The sequence below is a fragment of the Salvelinus sp. IW2-2015 genome, linkage group LG5 (genome assembly GCF_002910315.2).
Source record: "Salvelinus sp. IW2-2015 linkage group LG5, ASM291031v2, whole genome shotgun sequence".
Lineage (NCBI taxonomy): Eukaryota > Metazoa > Chordata > Actinopteri > Salmoniformes > Salmonidae > Salvelinus > Salvelinus sp. IW2-2015.
In genome coordinates this window covers 28,914,947-28,936,465 of record NC_036844.1, presented here as the reverse complement: position 1 = coordinate 28,936,465, position 21,519 = coordinate 28,914,947, and the positions used below count along the sequence as shown (strand labels likewise).

The 21,519-nt window shown below is 43.6% G+C and overlaps 1 protein-coding gene across 5 annotated transcripts in view; it reads left to right on the top strand.

The window, feature by feature from the left end:
* LOC111964216 (latent-transforming growth factor beta-binding protein 3-like) overlaps positions 1 to 21,519 on the top strand; it is a 74,909-nt gene that overhangs the window by 44,939 nt on the left and 8,451 nt on the right. For 3 of the 5 annotated variants that reach the window (XM_023988012.2, XM_023988011.2, XM_023988009.2), the window contains exons 2-18: positions 10,006 to 10,287; positions 12,061 to 12,224; positions 12,338 to 12,443; positions 14,172 to 14,261; positions 14,496 to 14,612; positions 16,021 to 16,182; positions 16,307 to 16,423; positions 16,692 to 16,705; positions 17,111 to 17,171; positions 17,328 to 17,414; positions 17,556 to 17,684; positions 17,870 to 18,001; positions 18,109 to 18,237; positions 18,679 to 18,798; positions 20,332 to 20,454; positions 20,635 to 20,757; positions 20,914 to 21,033. In XM_023988012.2, the coding sequence (XP_023843780.1) occupies positions 10,006 to 10,287; positions 12,061 to 12,224; positions 12,338 to 12,443; positions 14,172 to 14,261; positions 14,496 to 14,612; positions 16,021 to 16,182; positions 16,307 to 16,423; positions 16,692 to 16,705; positions 17,111 to 17,171; positions 17,328 to 17,414; positions 17,556 to 17,684; positions 17,870 to 18,001; positions 18,109 to 18,237; positions 18,679 to 18,798; positions 20,332 to 20,454; positions 20,635 to 20,757; positions 20,914 to 21,033 (2,076 nt within the window). Of the gene's footprint in view, positions 1 to 10,005; positions 10,288 to 12,060; positions 12,225 to 12,337; positions 12,444 to 14,171; positions 14,262 to 14,495; positions 14,613 to 16,020; positions 16,183 to 16,306; positions 16,438 to 16,691; positions 16,706 to 17,110; positions 17,172 to 17,327; positions 17,415 to 17,555; positions 17,685 to 17,869; positions 18,002 to 18,108; positions 18,238 to 18,678; positions 18,799 to 20,331; positions 20,455 to 20,634; positions 20,758 to 20,913; positions 21,034 to 21,519 lie in introns of all 5 variants that reach the window. The other 2 variants (XM_023988010.2, XM_070443661.1) reach the window with 2 other exon arrangements.

Genomic DNA, 21,519 nt, shown 5'->3' with positions numbered 1-21,519 from the left:
ATAAATTACTCAGTCTGCTATTCATTGTTAGGATACTGATAGAAAGGAAAAACAGACCCAGGCTACCCAAGATCAATGTAATTAGGCACCGGAACTTCTGCGGCACAGTACGGAAGATCCTTCATTTTCATAACGACACACGATACTTCCACACCCAAAACACATGGAGGTATCTACCCCAGCACAGAGATTAGGGGATCGTGAATAGCTTCTGTCGCGGCGTGTGGTGCGCGCGAGAAGTCAGGGGAGAACCTGGGAAGTTCTGCAGTGCCCAGCGCAAGGTCGGCATCGATATTCTGCTCCAGACAGTCGGTGTTAGGTCAAGATACTTAGACATATTTCACCCAAAACCATAACTACTAAGAGATGGAGCAGCTCCCGGAGATTATATTATTATTCACTGACTAGAAACCACACACAGCAATAAAATACATCTAATGATTCTATCAGCTTTTATACATGCATTAAAATAATCTAAGTGATCTATCAAGATTCATACAATCATATGGTTTCAGATTATGTTGCAGATGTTAATATTCTAATCAGTTGGGGTGAAGGAGTCAATAATTAAACATATCCCTCTCTCAACTAGCAAACTAGTGCGGGTGGTAAGAACAGATTTAAGTTGATTTACGTTAGGAGAGGTGGTGTGAGGGAAAAGCGTGAAGGTTTAGAAATGTAGAAGGGTTTATATAGCGTAAGTGAGTATTTGCGTGGTAAATTCGTAGTCGCTCTGTGAAAACATCTCTTTAGAAAACACTATCAGGTAAAATGATGACTGTGATTCATCAAGATCAGTCTCGTTCATCTCTGCTGTGACATCTGTGACCCTATAATGATATTTATTAAGAATGCTTTATTACATGTGGACGCTATACATCACGAGGCCTTTGCAAACATGTGGTAAGAAGGATTACTAGAGTTGACAGTGTTCAAAGAAACTAAATCACTCCAAAATGCACAGCAGATCTAAGCACTGCATCGACAGGGCTTTCGTGTCACGTACAACCCAGGATGCTATAGTCAGGTCTTTTACCTGATGGACGCCCCTCCGGAGTCGCGCGGATGTGGAGTAGCGGCAGGAGGTTAAAAGTTAAACCCACATTCACCAATTGTTGCCGGAGACTATCACACCAGATCTTGCATGCTGAACTCGACAACCGAAGTCCATCGCTCGTCCACGAGGCGCTGGCACTAAATGCTAGAGTATGCGCGCACAGACAACCAATAGGCCGCCGACTTAAGCATCCGTCCCCGTCCCAAAGAGCAACAAGTTCGTGCCCTAACCTTCGCGGCCAGGTGGAGCTGCCAATTGGGCGCCCGCCATATGGGACTCCTGTCACAGCCAGGTTGACACGGGCAGCCTGGATCGGTGGGACGAGTTCGAGAATGGGTCTTTGTTGTAGCTGATTTAACTTCCTCCCACCTTCCTCGTAGCACCTCCCCGAGTTGTCCAGTGACCAACATCGCGCCGAACATGCTGATTCAGCACTGCAGGTGTCTCAGTCACTTGTTAATGAACTGCTGTGCCACTTGGGAGGCTGATTTACTTCTTTGAACTGTAACTAGTTAAATCTTTTAAATTGTTGCAAGTGCGTTTATATTTGTTCAGTGTACTTACTAGCTACTTTGCAACTACTTAGCATGCTAGCTAACCCTTCTCCTAACCTAAACCCTTTATCCTAACTCTTAACGTTAAACCTAACCTTAAACTTATCCTTAACCCCACCTAGTCACCGATGATAGGGGATATGTTTTAATTATGTTTTAATAAATGATTAGAATATTACACTCTGAAACCATAACTCTGAAACATATGATGTATGAAATTGATTAGATCATTAGATTATTTTAATGCATGTATGAAAGTGATTAGAATCATTAGATTATTTTATTGCTGTGTGTGGTTTTAGTCAGTAGAATAATAATATATCCTGGAGTGTAGTTCTTAGTCAGAATTAACGTTTTGGTGACAAATGTCTAGTATCTTGATAACAGACTGTCTGAGCCAGATTCGATGCCGACCTTGGCTGGGGCACTGAGAACTTCCCAGGTCTCTCCCTATCTTGGGACGGCGGAAGAAGCTATTCTCACGGACTCCCCTAATCTCTGTCGGCTGGGTAGATACCTAATGTTTGTGTGTAAGTATGTGTGTCGCTATAAAATGAAGATCTCGTACTGTGCACGCCAGAACTTCCGTGAATAAACATTTGACTATTGTAGACTGGGCCTCTGTCTTTTTCATTTCTATCAGTATCCTACAATCCTGATATAGCAGACTGATAATTTAATTGAATTGGTTAACGAACATGAGAACATAACTCTCCTAACAATTGGTCTTTCGAGCCGGATCTCAATACCTGCCTCTGTCGTCCCAAGGAACTGCGGAAAACCATGCACGGGCGGATCCAGGATCCGTAAGACAAAACTGACCTCTGAATTGAGGGTTTATTTCAGCCATGGTGAACTGGTACACGACAGAGGTGTGACGAGATCCAACCTACATTGCTTTTCCCAGTCTACGAGAAGGTCGTAAATCTTTATTCACGAATTTGGGGAATTGACGCTTGGGCTACATCAGAAATGTATTTTATTGTTTTTGTGTAGTTTAGGTGTTGATTTAAATTCCCATAGGGCATTCTTACCTGGTGACCTATCTTTAGAATTTTGTGCAGAGAAAAGTTTAAAGGCAACAAAGTATTCTAGCAAATGGAAGATAGGAATTTGGTGTAGAGCCACCAGCAGCGGTAGAGCGGGTCCGTGATGACACCGGGTATCTGCAATACCAAACCTAAACTAAAGAATATCTTGATCAAGAATATAGTAGAGGGTCCGTAAATGACGCGAGGTATCAGTGGCTACCACCAAGACTATCAGTGGCCACTACCTATATAACTAAAGAAGAAGAAGGGAAACCTAATATAGCGGAGTGAGATACGAGATATTAACGTCAAAAGAACAAGCAACAACAGAAAAATAGGCTGCTGACTAGGATTTACGACCCCTGGAAAATAGCTTATAGTTGTATAAGGGTGAAACCTAGTTTCCGCGAAAGACACCTCTATAGATAAAGTTTCAAGAAAGGAAAAACACATAGGTTAAGAGATAGCAAAATAAGCTAATAAATGTGAGCCTACACATAGGAGTAATTTAATCAGAATTAGAAATACATACACATAGATTTTCCGGAATGGCACGAAGGTATCTGCATGCACTACCAATGGAACTATCTAACAGTAAGACCTAAAAGTAAAACTGGTTGAAGTAATTGATCTAAAGTATATTAGTAGGAAGGGAGGCAAGAACTACCGGAGGCGCGCAAAATAGGTTTGACCATCTACGAAAAGAGACACATACATAAGATTGTGCAGATAACAGCTATAGTAATTGGACTAATGAAAAAGCACATAGATAGACCATAGAAATAGATACACTAGAGTGGAGTTTGAGATAAGTATAGAAACCACAAGGTTTTACTAAACATGAGTAGTAAATCCTCAATGGAGTTCCGGAATTAACCGGAGATGAGCGGGATATGCAGTTAAAAGATAAAAGAAATGTCTATTTCTGTGTAAAGTGGAGGAAGAAGTATGAATCTTGACTTGTGCAAAGTGATCTTCGTGTGGCCTGTGGAATGTTGTCCCACTCTTCTTCAATGGCTGTGCGAAGTTGCTGGATATTGGCGGGAACTGGAACACGCTGCCGTACACGTCGATCCAGAGCATCCCAGAAAGCTCAGTGGGTGACATGTCCGATGTATGCAGGCCATGGAAGAACTGGAACATTTTCAGTTTACAGGAACTGTGTACAGATCCTTGTGACATGGGGCCGTGCATCATCATGCTGAAACGGTGATGGCGGCATATGAATGGCACGACAATGGGCCTCAGGATCTCATCACGTTATCTCTGTGCATTCAAATTGCTATCGATAAAATGCAATTGTGTTCGTTGTCCGTAGCTTATGCCTGCCCATACCATAACCCCACCGCCACCATGGGGCACTCTGTTCACAACGTTGGCATCAGCAAACCACTCGCCCACACGACGCCATACAAGCTCTCTGTCATCTGCCCGGTACAGTTGAAACTGGGATTCATCCGTGAAAAGCACATTTCTCCAGCGTGCCAGTGGCCATCCAAGGTGAGCATTTGGCCACTGAAGTCGGTTATGACGCCAAACTGCAGTCAGGTCAAGACCCTGGTGAGGATGATAAGCACGGAGATGAGCTTCCCTGAGAAGCTTTCTGACAGTTTGTGCAGAAATGTTTCGGTTGTGTAAACCCACAGTTATATCGGCTGTCTGGGTGGCTCGTCTCAGACCATCCTGCAGGTAAAGAAGCCGGATGTGGAGGTCCTGGGCTGGCATGGTTACACATGGTCTGTGGTTGTGGAACATTTTTGGGATCTTTTATTTCAGCTCATGAAACATGGGACCAAGACTTGACATGTTGCATTTATATTTTTGTTCAGTATAGTTGCAAAGTTGCTAAAATAATAAGGTTGTCCGTGATGARATTCAAACACCAACCTTTGGATTGCTAGACGTTTCGTTTTATTTCCCACCCATCCACTCCGACCAACCACTGTACTTTAGTTTTTGCCTTAAGTAACCTTCTGTCTTATGTAACCATACCAAACGTAACATATCATACTAATTTGAGTGTCCCGGATTTACGTTTACCATGTTACGTCTAGTATATGAAACCAGGCTGGTTAGTGTGCCAAATCTGTGGTAATGCATCAGTGGACACACTTTGTGTATGTGTGTGTGTGTGTGTGTGTGTGTGTGTGTGTGTGTGTGTACATTCGTATCTATGTGTGTATCGTTGTCTCAGCTTGCTCACACTACAGTTTAAGAATGACAGGTATGTATTTATGAAAAAGTCTCTCTGCATCTGGAGAAGCGATAACAGCAGATTAATTTGGATCCCTCTGATGGTTCTTTCATTGCACTTTTTCTATTTTACTTCTCTTTCTTTCTCTTTTTCTCTCTTTTTTCTCTCTTTCTCACACACTCTCCCCCCTTCTTCCCCTCTCTCCACAGTACTGTGCGCCTCCCATAGTCTCTCTCTCTCTCTCTCTCTTTCTCTTCCTATCCCTCTTTCTTTCTCTCCCTCTNNCTGTCTCAGTTTCCTGCAGTTCCTCCCCTACACACTGTCTGTCTCAGTTTCCTGCAGTTCCTCCCCTACACACTGTCTGTCTCAGTCTAAATCATGGCATTATGAGAAAGGAGCTCTCACTCTTCTGTCACATAAAACACTATGTTGAGAAGAGCTTTGAAACACACAAAAAAGTCAGTTCTCCTTCCTCCTCTCCCCCGTCTTTTCTCTCTTTCGCTTCCAGCACATGCTMGATAGGAAAAAGATTTTCCCTTTATATACGGTTTGGAACATACCTGTGAGCCAATTTTGAGTATGAAATCTATTTCCAAAGACATGGCATTAAAATTGTATAATGTGAAAGTGACATGTGAGGATAATTTAAAACACATCCCCTGAGGATTTGGGCCTCYTTATTAATGGTGGGGGRCGAGAATMGATATCCATATTGGGATCATGGGTTTCATAGAAGTGCTTTATAATATATAGTGCTGTATAATATAGRCTAGATAGCACCACCCACTGGGCACAGACGTGAGTTCAACATATKGTTTTGTATTACATTTGGTTGAGTTGTAAACTAACGTSAATTCAATGTGAAATCAACAACAAATGTCACCATGTCATTGGATTTATGTTCGTTTTTTWTTTTTTATTCCCTTACGTTGATGACTTTTTGCAAGTACAATCAGTTTTCCATGGAGATTCAGCGTCATCGAATAGACATTTTGTGTTAAAATGACATGGAAACAACTTTGATTCCACCAGTCTTTGCCCATTTGTTGGCATGGTAATAGAGCTTAAAGCTGGGTGGCTCTAGTGTTTCAGATGATCTACGCTAGGTCATTCTGACACTGTCTGCTACCCACTAAACAGAGTGGGACATTTTCACCTCTGCAGACATTCTGTGCCCAGTTGGYTTTCATAATTCAGGGATGCAGTGGAACACATGTTATCATGACTYGATCATAACAGTGTCACGACTTCCGCCGAAGTCGGTCCCTCTCCTTGTTCGGGCGGCGTTCGGCGGTCGACGTCACCGGCCTTCTAACCATCGCCGATCCACTTTTCATTTTCCATTTGTTTTGTCTTTGTTTTACACACCTGGTTTCAATTCCTCAATMACATGTTCATTATRTAACGCTCTGTTTTCTCCATGGTTTTTGTGCGTGATTGTTTTATGTATGTTCGGTCCGTTATTGTGGGCTCGGTATTACGACATGTTATTGGAATATTTGAGTAAAGTTACTTGTGTTACTCATCTCTGCTGTTCTGCGCCTGACTCCTCTGCACCAGCTACACTCAGACCATTACAAACAGTCCCACATCGTCTCACTCACCCAGACAGTCTGCAGAAAGCATTAGTCCATGTGTATTATGCCCATGTTTCTCAAACTGCCCTGGGTTGGTTTAGATAGACGAAGCAGATGTGGGGGAGAGTCTAGTTTAAACCCCTCCTGTACACTGTAAGAGGACCAGTTTGAGTCCTGGTCTCCTGATCCAGTCAGTGTGGTGTAGACTGATTAGTGGACTTGGAGGTCCACCCTCTCTACCTGATTAGTTACTGTATGTGGTGAGTCAACAGTCCTCCATCCAACTACTGTAGCTAATCTGTGGGGAAGGGAATACCATTCTAAATACAAGCACACATCAAGAGATGTGCTTGAAATGGCAGACAGCCCTGTGCTACAGTGTCTGTTACTTCTAAACATCAAAAATAATTACTCATTCACCTGATTTGTTTTAACCACCGTGAAGTACAGTCTGCTTCATGGCATGTGCACAACATTTTCTTGGAGACAGAAATATAATTTGAAGTACCGTTACCTAAGGGCTGTGTTATTTTTTTTAACCACCGTGAAGTACAGTCTGCTTCATGGCATGTGCACAACATTTTCTTGGAGACAGAAATATAATTTGAAGTACCGTTACCTAAGGGCTGTGTTATTTTTTTCAAAGGAGCCCTTCCTGTTGTTTGTCATGGAGGGGACCTAAGTATAGCTTGAGTGTGTGTGTGTGTGTGTGTGTGTGTGTGTGTGTGGTTGTGGGTGGGATGGTTGGTGTGTGTGTGTGTGGTGTGTGTGTGTGTGTCAGAGGGGTCTACTCTGCTCTCTCTGAGAGACCGGCCTGTCCCAAGCCTTACCAGACTTTTCCTATGTTGTCTCTCTCCAGGTCTCTGTGGGTTTTAGTTATATAGTCGGCGGTGCGAATGGAAGTTACACTCCTGTCTTTTCTTTCTTCTTTCTCTGTTCTTCCCAATTTGTATTTTGTATTGAATTTATTCATTTATTATGGATCATTAGCTCTTCCTGGGGTCCAGCAAAATTGAAGGCAGTATACATTTTAAAAACATTTACAATACATTCATAACAGATTTCACAACATATAAAGTGTGTGCCCTCCAAGGCCTACGATTCTTACTACCACATATCTATAACACCCCAAAATCCATGTGATACATGTGTGTATTAGTGCGTATGTTATTGTGTTTGTATGCATGTGTCTATGTTTGTGTTGCCTTACAGGTCCCGCTGTTTCAGTAACGTGTATTTTTATCTGTTTTTTAATCTAATTTTACTGCTTGATGAGTTTACTTATATTGGAATAGAGTACCATGTTTAGTCAAGGGCTCTATGTAGTACTGTGCGCTCCCGATAGTCTCTCTCCTCTCTTCTCTCTCCTCTCTCTCTCTCTCTCTCTCTCTCTCTCTCTCTCTCTCTCTCTCTTTCTATACTGAGACAAAAAGTCAGCCAGACACACAATAGATGTCTGGAGAGCTCTGCTCTCCACTCTCCCTTTTAGGGAAGTCCTTCTCCAGCTGGATTACTCTCCATGTTTTCCCCTGCTATCTGTGAGCCTCCCCAGTAACCCACTGCTGCATGTAGCTGCCTGCTCTGGGTTAAAGACCACTGTCACGGGTAATTATGGTGCAGGCTGCGTCAGAACAGCCCAGCCCACCCCGCTGCACATTTAAACATTAGAGGGATTTCTCCAGTTGCTATTTTCCTTGACTTTCATTGGTTTAAAAATGTCCCTGTTGTGTTTGAGGGCATCCAGTCCCGTTATTACACAGCGGCCTAGACTCTGAGGCAGTCCAGGGCTAATTGCTCCAGTGTGTGGAGCTTTGCTCTGCCGGGCGGGTAACACGAACAGGCCTCCTCTCAACCACTGGGTGGGTCTCCGTCAGACATGATGAGCCGTATCTCTCTCTCTCTGCCTGCCTGCCCAGGGACTCACGCTGCCTGCATCCCTGTGATTCTGTTATGTTAGACTGCAGGGCAAGACATCCAAACAAKTGAGCTTCCGCTTCTGACTTCTTTCATGAACACAATATGGGACATAGAGAGACTACTGTAACGATTGTTCTCCTCCTCGTCTGAGGAGGAGCATGGATCGGACCAAAACACAGCTTGTGGAGAATACATGTTTGATTTATTTTTTAAAGAAGACGAAACGAAGAACACTGAAAAAACGATATAAAACAACAAACGACGTCAACAGACCTGAACATGTGAACTTACATATAACGAAGAACGCACGAACAGGATCAGACTAAACAAACGAAACAGTCCCGTGTGGTACAAACACTGACACGGAAAACAAACACCCACAAAACACACGTGAAACCCCGGCTGCCTAAGTATGATTCTCAATCAGGGACAACGATTGACAGCTGCCTCTGATTGAGAATCATACCAGGCCGAACACACAAAATCCCAACATAAAAATCACACATCGACAACCCACCCAACTCACGCCCTGACCATACTAAATAAATACAAAAACAAGGGAAAACAGGTCAGGAACGTGACAACTACAACATTTTGGGAATGATAAATTGTAAAAATGTCCATTTGTTACTGTTTATATTATTTAGTGCAATTTGTGGTATGTCTATTCTAATATGTGCGTTATTAATGCACCACTCTTCCTGGGTATTATTTCTGCTGATGGTCTCAGTCTGGTGTGTACTCTGCCCCCACTGTTTCATCTGATTGTCCTTTAGGGAGAAAAGCAGCTCCTAGAAAAGTAAACACAAAGGGAAACCTACGGAGCAGTATATATGGCATAGCAGAGCTCCTGTGGTTTCAAGTCTCTGCTCTGCTCTGCTCTGCCCTAACCTAGCGTAGCAGGCYTATAAGATACGTCTGAAACTACATCCCCTAAGTCAGGGTCATTCAACTCTTACCCTACGAGGTCCGGAGACTGCTGGTTTTCTGTTCTTCCTGATAATAAATTGCACACACCTGGTGTTCCAGGTCTAATTCAGTCCCTGATTAGAGGGGAACAATGAAAAAAATGCAGTGGAACTGGCTTCGAGGTCCAGAGTTGAGTTTCAAGGCCCTACATACTGGGCTTGATGAGGAGAAGAAACAAACATGTTGGGGGAGGTGGTCTTCTGCACTTTTCAACCAATCTAGTAAATGTGGAGGAGGAGTTAAGATGGATTGTCGCCTTGTTAACGGCTTAGTGGAACTTAGTGGAACTTAGTGGAACTTAGTGGAACTTAGTGGAAAACCGGAACATCTAGCTCTCAACTTCTGCTCCCTGCTGCTGATTGGCTGAGGCAGTTTATTTGCACATGGAACTGATGTGATTTGACCGTGGCATTTAGTCCCGAAATCCAAAGTGACTCATACTGGAAGCTGCGGACATCAGGGTTTTGTTTTGGATCTATGTTCCTGCTATTGTAGAAGTCCCAACTGTTCCCTGCTATTGTAGAAGTCCCAACTGTTCCCTGTTTAAAAGAATGCTCTAAATGAAAAAGGGCTGACATTACATGATGTTGATGGATGATGTTTGACATGTGCTTTGTTTCTCTTTTCCTATACTACTCATGGCTTGGTGATGTGTTTTAGTTTGTATTCAATAACAACACCTTTTTCTCTCTCCCTGTCTTTCTAGTTGTGTGTCCACTGACCTGTATGAATGGAGGGGTGTGCAGCTCGCGGACTCACTGCCTGTGCCCGCCAGGTTTCACTGGTCGGCTGTGCCAGTTCCCGCTACGGCAGATGCCCGAGGCCCAGGCGGCGCGTGGCAACAAGCAGCCCGTATACACCCTGTCGGTGCTGCCAGACGGCCAGAGCCAGGGAGAGCAGGCGGCCATGGGGCGACCACAGCTGACACAGACCCACTCTGTGTTCACCCTGCCCCTGGCACAAGGGGCAGGTCACCACTCATCAGAAGGTACCCATCATGTCAAGCTGTTGTCACTGAAACCACAGCCACATTTCTGTATATTTTAATACCTGTGCCAATATACAGTGGCAAGAAAAATAATGTGAACCCTTTGGAATTACCTGGACTTCAAATAAATTGGTCATAAAATMTMATCTGATCTTCATCTAAGTCACAACAATAGACAAGCACAGTCTGCTTACACTAATAACACACAAACAATTATACGTTTTCATGTCTTTTTTGAACACACCGTGTAAACATTCACAGTGCAGGGTGGAAAAAGTATGTGAAACCTTGGTTTTAATAACAGAAATAACCTCAACCAAACATTTTCTGTAGTTGCAGATCAGAACGGCACAACGGTCAGGAGGAATTTTGGACTATTCCTCTTTTCAAAACTGTTTCAGTTCAGCAATATTATTGAGATGTCTGGTGTGAAGCGCTCTCTTGAGGTCATGCCACAGCATCTCAATCGGGTTGAGGTCAGGACTCTGACTGGGCCTTTCCAGAAAGCGTATTTTCTTCTMTTGAAGCCATTCTGTTGTTTATTTACTTCTGTGTTTTGGGTCGCTGTCCTGTTGCATCCCCCAACTTCTGTTGAGCTTCAATTGGCAGACAGATAGCCTTACATTCTCCTGCAAAATGCCTTGATAAACTTGGGAATTCATTTTTCCGTCGATGATAGCAWGTTGTCCAGGCCCTGATGCAGCAAAGCAGCTCCAAACCATGATGCTCCCMCCYKCATACTTTACAGTTGGGATGAGGTTTTGATGTTGGTGTGCTGTGCCTTTTTTTCTCCACACATAGTGTTGTGTGTTTCTTCCAAACAACTCAACTGTAGTTTCATCTGTCCACAGAATATTTTGCCAGCGAATCCAGATGCTCATTTYCGAACTTCAGACGTGCAGCAATGTTTATTTTGGACAGCAATGGCTTCTTCCGTGGTGTCCTCCCATGAACACCATTCTTGTTTAGTGTTTGACGTATCATACACTCATCAACAGAGATGTAAGCATGTTCCAGAGATTTCTGTAAGTCTTTAGCTGACACTCTAGGATTCTTCTTAACCTCATTGAGCAMTCTGCGCTGTGCTCTTGCAGTCATCTTTGCAGGACGGCCACTCCTAGGGAGAGTAGCAACAGTGCTTAACTTTCTCCATTTATAGACAATGTGTCTTACCGTGGACACCATGTGCTTCAGTGTAGCAGTACACCTCTCCCTTAGATACTTTTGGAACCCTTTCCAGCTTTATGCAAGTCATCAGTTCTTCATCTTGGGTCTTCTGAGATCTATTTTGTRCGAGACATCAGGCAATGCTTCTTGTGAATAGCAAACTCAAATTMTGTGAGTGTTTTTTATYGGGCAGGGCAGCTCTAACCAACATCTCCAACCTCATCTCAATGATTGTACTCCAGGTAAGCTGACTCCTGACTGCAATGACTTTTGGAGAAGTCATTAGCCTAGGGGRTCACATACTTTTTCCAATGTACACTGTGAATGTTGAAATGATGTATTCAATATAGACAAGAAAAATACAAMAACTTGTGTGTTATAAGTTTAAGCAGTCTGTGCTTGTCTGTTGTTGTGACTTAGATGAAGATCAGATAAAATTTTATGATCGATTTATGAAGAAGTCCAGATAATTCCAAAGGGTTCACATACTTTTTCTTGCCACTGTAGAAGTTTATTTTGGGTGACATTATACAGAACTGTAGTCATATTCATGTTATCTCCCATGTGTTTCTCCCCACCCCCTTCACTATCGCTCTCTCTTTTCAGTGCAGTTTAATGTGCGTGTCCACCATACACACGACACATCCGTTGTCATCCGTCCTCTCGACCAATCTAATTCCAAGCCCCCTCATAAAACTGTGACACGCTTGACCCCTCAGACGCACAAACCCAGGGGGCGGTGCTTCCAGGAGACCACACCCAAACAAGCTGTGAGTTACACCGCCCATCAACACAGTGATTAACACTTTACATTCAATAAATGTATTGTGTTTTTTTCAAATGCTATTTTGTGCATTTCTCTCTTTCACACCATGTGCTTCAGTGTAGCAGTACCCCTCTCCCTGTACTGACCAATCAGGAGGACTGCTGTGGAAGTGTGGGGAACTCCTGGGGACAAAACAAATGTTATAAATGTCCCAAGCTACCATGTGAGTACCAATTGCCTCAGTGTGTGTGTGTGTGTGTGTGTGTGTGTGTGTGTGTGTGTGTGTGTGTGTGTGTGTGTGTGTGTGTGTGTGTGTGTGTGTGTGTGTGTGTGTGTGTGTGTGTGTGTGTGTGTGTGTCCTTTCTGAAATACTGGTGATCTGCCATTCTTTCATTTGCGATCTTCTGTCCTCCATCTCTAACTGTATATCTGTCATGTATCTTGATTATTATCTGTCAATGTGTGATAACTGACTTTCCATTGTTTATAATCTGACTCCTTGGCAGATCTGGATCTCTCTGCTGTTATAGGCATTAAGTCATTTGTTCACGGAGCAAAAAACATCAAGCGTCCCCACAAATCATTCATTCCCAGCTCATGTCATTTTTTTCCTGCGTTAACACAATAAATGTATGTGTATGTCTGTGTTTTATAAGCGTGTGTGTGTGCGTGTGTGTGTGTGTGTATTTGTGTGTATGAGCTCAAGTGAGAGAGAGAGGGAGAGAGAGAGAGAGAGAGAGAGAGAAAGAGAGGGAGGGAGGGAGAGAGAGAGAGAGAAGTACCCTGCAGTTACGTGTCTTCCCATGTGCTAGGCCAGTGGAATACTGTCATCAAATTTCCGAAGATTGAATTTCAAGCTGCGCCCCACGAAAATCTTGTCCACTTCATTTTTCTATTACTCCATTCCTCAGTTGTGAGTCAGACAAAGAAACCTTTGTAAGAAAAGGATAGTTCTGGTTATTCTTTAAATTTGGGACAGCGGGATCCCTGTCTGGCATGCTTCTCGTCTATTTTCTAGTAACGTTGTAGGAACGTTGTATTGTTTGTATGAAAAGGCTTCTGTGAATGAACAGACAAAAGGGAGAAGCGGAAAATATGATTCTGGGCCTTTCTTGGGAAGCATTGAACTTTTTAAAGTTGTACTTTTCTTTCAATCTATTTTTGAAAGGTATTRTGGGGGAAATGTTCCCACAGTTTTCTTGACATATTTCTGCCTGGTAGTCATCAATGCACTCATCGATCACTGTTTTCTATATTTTTCTATCTTCATTTGATTCATTTCTGTTTAATCTCTATTTCCCAGATGAGGTGGAGTTTGTTTGGTGTGTTTGTTTTACCCCTCTTTTGTTTTCCTCCTCGTAGTACTCCTTGGTTCTCTTGCTCAGACTTGGGATTCCCAGAATCCAGAGGAGGCTGGTGGGAGGAGRTATAGGAGGACGGGCTCATTGTATTTGCTCGAATTGAATAAATGGAACGAGAGCAAACACATCAAACATATGGAAACCACATTTATTCCATTCCAGCCATTACAATGAGCCTGTCCTCCTATAGCTCKTCCCACCAGCCTCCTCTGCCGTAATCTCTCAAACCTAGGCTCTGATCAATCATTTGTCCCATGGTATTACACACACTTACTATGTTGACAGTGTGTCCAGACAAAACAAGGAACAGCTGAATGAGCTAGCTGCTTAGTGTATGACTAACTGGAAAAAATTATCTCAGACCCTACTCCTATTAGAAACAGAGTAGGAGAGTTCTGACGTAGGATGATGCCATTACTGGATTAGTCTTTGTTCTCAGATTCGCAAACATTTCTAGAATGTTCTACCCAGTGTTTGATGAATAGTATTTATTTTTGTTGATGAGCTGTGTGTAGTGTGTCCCCTTCCCCTCGCATTCCTACATTTTGTCCCCCCTTTTTTCACCCCTCATTCCCTGCTTTCCCCCTCAGATGCTGGAGTGAAGCTGCAGACCATCATAGAGGACTATGGTTCCACCTGCCCTCTGGGCTACAAGAGACTCAACAGCACCCACTGTCAAGGTAACATGAACCAAGTTTTGTTTGGTACACATTTGGTATGAGTGTAAATCTTTGCCCATGTCCTACAGCTACTGCTTCTCTGACAAGCCAATCCTCACTTTCTCTTTCACTCTCTCTTCCCTCACTCTGTCCCCCACTCTCTCTCTCCGCCCACACTCTCTCTCCCCCCACACTCTCTCTCCCCCCACTCTCTCTCTCCCCCCACTCTCTTTTTCTTTGCCACTCACCTGTAAGACATCAACGAGTGCACCATGCAGGGGGTGTGTCAGAACGGGGACTGCCTGAACACCCAGGGTAGTTTCCTGTGTGCCTGTAAGCCTGGCTTCACCCTGGACAGGACCAGATGTGTGGGTGAGACTCAGAACCTTTTCCAGACAGACCTGTGCCCAGATTCACAAAACACTTATTTCGCAAAACCTTAAGAAGCTTCTTAAGAAAAAAAATCAAAAGTTCATAAGTGCAATTCCTCCAACATTTCTTAATAATTCATGATTTCCTGATGAACTTTTCAAATATCTGCTTTAGCTTGTATCAGGAATCAAGGTAAGACCCAGATGCAGACTGTCGAAGTAACAATGTTTATTATATCAACAGGGGCAGGCAACGACAGGTCAAGGCAGGCAGGGGACGATAATCCAGAGTATAGGGGCAAAGGTACAGGACGGCAGGCGGGCTCAGGGTCAGGACAGGCAGAGTAGTCGGGCAGGGGGCTCAGAGATAGGAGAGGTAAGGGTCAAAACCGGGGTGGCGAGAAAAGAGAGACTGGGACAAAGCAGGAGCTGAGAAAACCACATGTTGACTTGACAAAAAAGACGAACTGGCAACGGACAAACAAAGAACACAGGTATAAATACACAGGGGATAATGGGGAAGATGGGCGACACCTGGAGGGGGGTGGAGACAATCACAAGGACAGGTGAAACAGATCAGGGTGTGACAGCTAGCGAAACAGATCAGGGTGTGACAGCTAGCTATATAGCTAGCAATGACAATCACGTTAGCATATTTCGTACCGAGATTATTGTTCTAAAACATGTTCTTGGGTTTAAAATGTTCAGATCAAGTTAAATAAACATGTTTGGTTGCCTTCATTAGCATATTCTCTCACTGCCCTGAGTTTAAGACAATGGTTTACTTATCTTGGAATTAATAACTTTTTCAAGAACAAATTCAATAACTTTATTTTCAAGAATCTAACTTTTAAACTTTTTGCGTAAGGAGAAACATAAGAAATAATGCAAGAACATTTCCAAGAACCTTTAAGGTGAACAGCAAATTTGCTTAACTTTCCTCATAAATCTATAGTTAAGGAAAAAACATTTTCTTAAGGTTTTGTGAATCTGTGCCCTMCTCTACACAGACTCTGCATTCACTCAGCACAGACATATCGTTTTCAGTAGCAGCAGCACTATTCACTTTATTCTCCTGTCTCCTCCCATCTGGGGCTGGTTTAGAGACTGTGAAGTGTTAAATTGTTTTTTTTATTTGTTGGCAATCGAGAGGCTGAAATGTGTTTCACATCCACAAAGCTGTCACCAAAGCAGACAGCTTAGCTTTGATGTCCCAATATTTTGCGTGCTGTCTTTACACATCCATTATTTCCATGATTTAAAATGCCACTCATCTGAAATTATAGAAATTTCATATGATTTTCCTCTCAATAAATAGCACTACGCCGATTTACCTCTTTTGTCAGCCTAAAGTCTTAGCTCAGACCTCTGTTGGGTTTTGCTCTGTTCTGATTGGTCCTGGCTGTCAGAGTCTCCGTCTCCGGTGGAGCAGGCTCAGTGTTTCCTCATGGCAACGGATGCGGGTCGCTGTGAGCACGCCCTACCCACGCGCCTGTCCCAGGAGATGTGCTGCTGCACCGTGGGCAAGGCATGGGGCTCCAGCTGTGAGAGGTGTCCCCAAGACGGCACAGGTCAGTAGAATGCAAGAGGAGAGCGGGGTACATTTTCCAATATTTGACAGGTGATATGCTGTATGATTAGTGCTCATCTGATCCCCTGTTTTTCCTTCTCTGTCCTCTCTCCCTGGTCCCCCAGCCTCCTTCAGCAAGATCTGTCCAGCAGGGAAGGGCTACTTCCTCCATAGTGTCCGGGAGACGGTGGCGTTCCCTCCTCAGATCCACACCAGCCTGGAGCAGGAGCACAAGCAGGAGGGTGAGTACGTCACCGTGGCTTTCCCAAGACGTAGATGAAGGCTTGGCATGATTACCTTTGTCTGCCTGCCAACAGATGTCCTACATTCTGGAGTRTCTTAGTCACTTAGAAAGATGATATTGCTAAGCTTGTGAGAGCATTKTGTCAGGTTATTGGGATGCCTTCATATTATTGTTATTTAATAGTTCCTAAAATTCATAATCTGTGAATTACAATATGTAATTATTCTGCATTTTTACCTGTTTTTCTCTGTGGTTTCTCTTTTCAGAAGTCAAGCCCCCGGTAAGAATCTATTTTCCTTTAGACAACAGTCATTGTGTGAGAGACTGTGTGTGTGCAGCTCCTCTTACATTTMACATTTTTGACATTTTTTGTCGTTTGGCAGACGTTCTTGTCCAGAGCACTTACAGTAAGTAGTGAGTGCATACATTTTCGCCAGGGGTGCAACTTTGGTTTTAGAAGTGGAGGGGCCTATTTTCTTTTTATCCAGTTGGATAAACACTCCAAACAGCCTACCCGACCGCTCTGAGGCTTCCGCATGGTCCTAAAGCACACCGTTGCCTCGTTTTGTATCACATTCCAGTGATAAAACTGGAGGGAACAAAAATGCAAGTTCAGAATGTCCCCAGTGAAAGTTGTGCCCCTGCATTTTCATACTGGCCTGTGTCTCTATGTCCTGTCCTGTAGGAGGAGCCTCCAGAGACGACCACACCCATGCAGCTCTCCACCCACGCCCCCCGCGGCCCTGGTACGCCCTCTCATTCCTTTATTCTTTATTTCACTTGAATTCATCCAGAAAGTCCTGTTGAGGTCAAGAGAGACCTTTTACTAGGAAAGCCTGATGATATTCAGGGAGACATGGGGCATTGAGTGGGTCTGTGTGTTTCTCTGGTTGATCCTACAGAGATCATCACCAAGCCCACCCCTCCACCCATCATCAGGTTGAACCCAGACAGTGACCCCCTGGAGGTGGCACAGACGCAGGTCTCACGTGAGTTCCACTACACAGTCCAATCAAAACGACCATCTCATGGTCACATTAAGAGCTGCAACGTTGTCGTCTCCATGATGGGATGTACAGTCCAGAGATCAACCYTCTTATGTAGATTGCTGTGTGCCCCCCTCCCCACAGCAGAGACAGACGAGTGCAGGCTGAACAGGAACCTCTGTGGCCATGGGGAGTGTGTCAATGTGCACACTGGCTACAAGTGTGAGTGCTACGCTGGCTACCGGCTCCACCCTCAGAGGAACGCCTGTGTGGGTAAGTCAAGGGACTGACAGAGACATGMCCAAAAGAATGGGAGGTATTTACTGGGCAAAGTATTTTGACCAGAGRCATATAACGAACCATATTTCAGAATAGTTTCATTGAACTTGCGTGTCAATTCTCAAAAGGAGTTGTAACCTCCCAATTCCCTAAACCTCCAAGTTACCCCTCTCTACCAGATGATGATGAGTGTGATGCTGAGCCATGTGGCCATGGAAGAGGCATCTGCATCAACACAGAAGGCTCCTACCGCTGCCGTTGTCTCCATGGCTACAAGCTCTTGGTGTATCATGGGAAACTCAGATGTGTAGGTGGGTGGTGTGTGGGTTTATATGTTTTKTTTTCTCTGTTTCTCGCTGTTTTGTCTTTACGTTGTCACTTGTGATTTCTCATTAGTGTGTTTTGGACTTATCTTTAGATGTGAATGAGTGCTCCAAGCCGGACATCTGTGGGCAGGGGGGTCAGTGTGTTAACCTGCCAGGGTCTTATAAGTGTGATTGTCACAAAGGCTTCAGGAGCAAGTCCCAACGCCAGCCAGCGTGTGAAGGTATGCACTGCTGCTGTCCTCGTTTCTCTATTCGTAGGGTGCATGTTTGTCTACATTTGTGTGTGTTCTATGTGTAAGTACACTGAGTGCATAAAACATTAAGAATGCTCATTCCATGACATAGACTGACCAGGTGAATCCAGGTGAAAGCTATGATCCCTTGTTGATATAAGTTGTTAAATCCACTTCAATCAGTGTAGATGAAGGGGAGGAGACAGGTAAAATAAGGATTTTTAAGCCTTGGGTCAGCGTCCCTGTGGAACGCTTTTTACACCTTGTAGTTCATGCCCCGACAAATTGAGGCTGTTCTGTGGCCATAAAGGCGGGGGGGTTCCTAATGTTTTCTACACTCAATGTATGTGTATGTGTGTCTGCATTGGTTTAATAATGCTCTTGTGTGTATGAATGGCTGTGTTTGTCTGGTGTATTCTCTTGTCTCAGATATAAATGAGTGTCTGGACCCCAGCAGCTGTCCCAATGAGCAGTGTGAGAACACTCCAGGCTCCTATGAGTGTGTTCCCTGCTTCTCTGGTCACCAGGCCCAGGGTGGGGTCTGCTACGGTGAGACCTACGTCTTCATACACATTGATAAACACATACTAAAGAGAACACACACACCAATCAACTCCCTTTGTTACCTTTAACTGTCTATCTCGCTGTTGTTCTATGGTTTCTAACTAACATTACGTTTGGTGATGTATTGCCACCTAGTGGCCATGTCACCGTAGTCGGCGTTACTGAATGGTGAATAGGATAGTCTTATGGAAAAACTATGAAGGCCAGTCAAATAAGTAGATAAAGTATAATATTGATTCTGAACATTTAATATGTTGATCTTCCCCAGTGTGTTTTGTCTGAACCATGACATGGAAGGTATTCACTATTCAGAGCTGTGTGATGGAGAGAATGGACTTGATCAGTCATAGTCAGTAAATCAGCCAGAGGGAGTCTGACCCAGACACACAGCAGCAGGCAGGATTCCAACGGGCACCAAGCGAATCCAGTCAGTCAGGGCTGTGTAGAGCTGGTATTCCTCTGTATTACTGAATGTGTTTCTATCCCCCCATACTCCACCCCTACCCCCTGCAACCTGCAACCAATTGTTTATATAAACACTAGATGACTGATAGGGATCGCTGTGCTGAAGCCACCGTGCCCCCATCTTGATACCCCCACCGTTGTAAAAAATATTTTGGAAGCTATATAAATGCATGCATTAATGTCTACATTCGTTTTTTTGTCACGTTTATTATATTACAGACACCTTAAMMAATACGTTTAAATTATATTATGTGAGCTAAACATAAAAATACAAAATGAAAAAAAWTWATAAAGCATTTCCTACATTTTCATATCTGTTTTAGATTACTAATGTTACTGTCCCCACTACAACAACCAAAATACTTAAATACATGTAATTCTGTCCTTGAAACATTCAATTGAAATACTGTAGAATTCCATGAATTCCTGTGGAGGACTGCTCCTACTGGGGAGTGCCAATATGGATGACCGATGGCTTCAAAGTCTCTCAATGATCAATACATAGCATCAATAATCTAGGGTTTATATACCATAAGTATACCAAACATTAGAAACATCTTCCTAATATTGAGTTCTACCCCCCCTCCCCCTTTTTTGCACTCAGAACAGCCTCAATTCGTCAGTTCATGGACTCAACAAGGTGTCAAAAGCATTTCACAGGGATGCTGGCCCATGTTGACTCCAAGGATTCTCASAGTTGTGTCAAGTTGTCTGATGTCCTTTTGGTGGTGGACCTTTCTTGATACACACAGGAAACTGTTGAGCGTGAAAAACCCAACAGCGTTGCAGTTCTTGAAACAAACCGGTGCGTCTGGCACCTACTAACATACCCTGTTCAAAAGCACTTAAATCTTTTGTCTTGCCCATTCACCCTCTGAATGGCACACATACACAATCCATGTCTCAATTGTCTCAAGGTTTAAAAATACATTTTTTACCTGTCTCCTCCCCTTCAGCTATATTGATTTAAGTGGATTTAATGAGTCACATCAGTGAGGGATGTGTTGTATACTCAGTGTAAATCACTGCCTGCAATCCCTCTCTTTCCACTAGATGTCAATGAGTGCCAGAAGCGTGGGGTGTGTCCCAACGGGCGCTGTGAGAACCTGCCAGGAACCTACCGCTGCKTCTGTAATGAAGGCTTCCTCCCAGCTGCAGACAGCAAAGGCTGCAGAGGTCAGTGTACTCATTAACATTGAATAGAATATCTTTTAGTTCTACACACACACCATTATATGCTTGCAGACTTGCAGTGGTATAGTGTTTACCAGTATTTCTTCATAATATTGAACAAAGAACACCAATGGGTGTACAGGTTTTATTGACAGACTGCATGTCTCCTTCTCTCCCCTCCAGACATTGACGAGTGTGAGGATGAAAGACTGTGTGCCAACGGGCGCTGTGTCAACACAGAAGGCTCCTTCCAGTGCCAGTGCTACCCAGGATACCAGCGCACTCAGGAGGGCAGCCATTGTGAAGGCAGGAACTACTTCCTATTAATCACATCACTATAGCTTCATGGACATGTTAACAATGTTTTTACACTACTAGTGAAGTATGAGTAACATGTCCACTGTATAGAGCTGGTGATCAAACACACAGTTGCCGTTTGATTGTGGTCTTTTCCTCCCTCAGATATAAATGAATGTGAGCGTCCCTCTAACTGCCAGAGGGGGCGCTGTATCAACAGCATGGGCTCCTACCGCTGTGAATGTCAGAAGGGCTACATGCTTGTCGGAGGGAGGCGGTGCCAAGGTCAGTCAGTCTCCACCCTCTCTATGAGTTCAGGGAAATAAAATATATACTGTCAACCAACTTGGCAGTGGAGCTCTGTAATTATTTGAAATGATCATAAGTCAAGCTTAAAGGTCCAATGCAGTCGTTTTTATTTCAATATCAAATAATTTCTGGGTAACAATTAAGTACCTTACTGTGATTGTTTTAAATTAAAATGTTAAAAAACTAAACCAAATTAGCTTCTTGAGAGCAATATCTCAAGCAATAATTTTGAGAGTGGTTTAACTTCTCTGTGCTACGGATCCCTTTTACGGGATCACTTTCCTAAACAACCGCTAGAATTGCAGGGCGCCATATGCAAAAATATTACAAAAAATATTTATAATCATGCAATCACAAGTGAAATATACCAAAACACAGCTTAGCTTGTTGTTAATCCACCTATCGTGTCAGATTTTGAAAATATATTTTACAGCGAAAGAAATCCAAGCTTTTGTGAGTGTA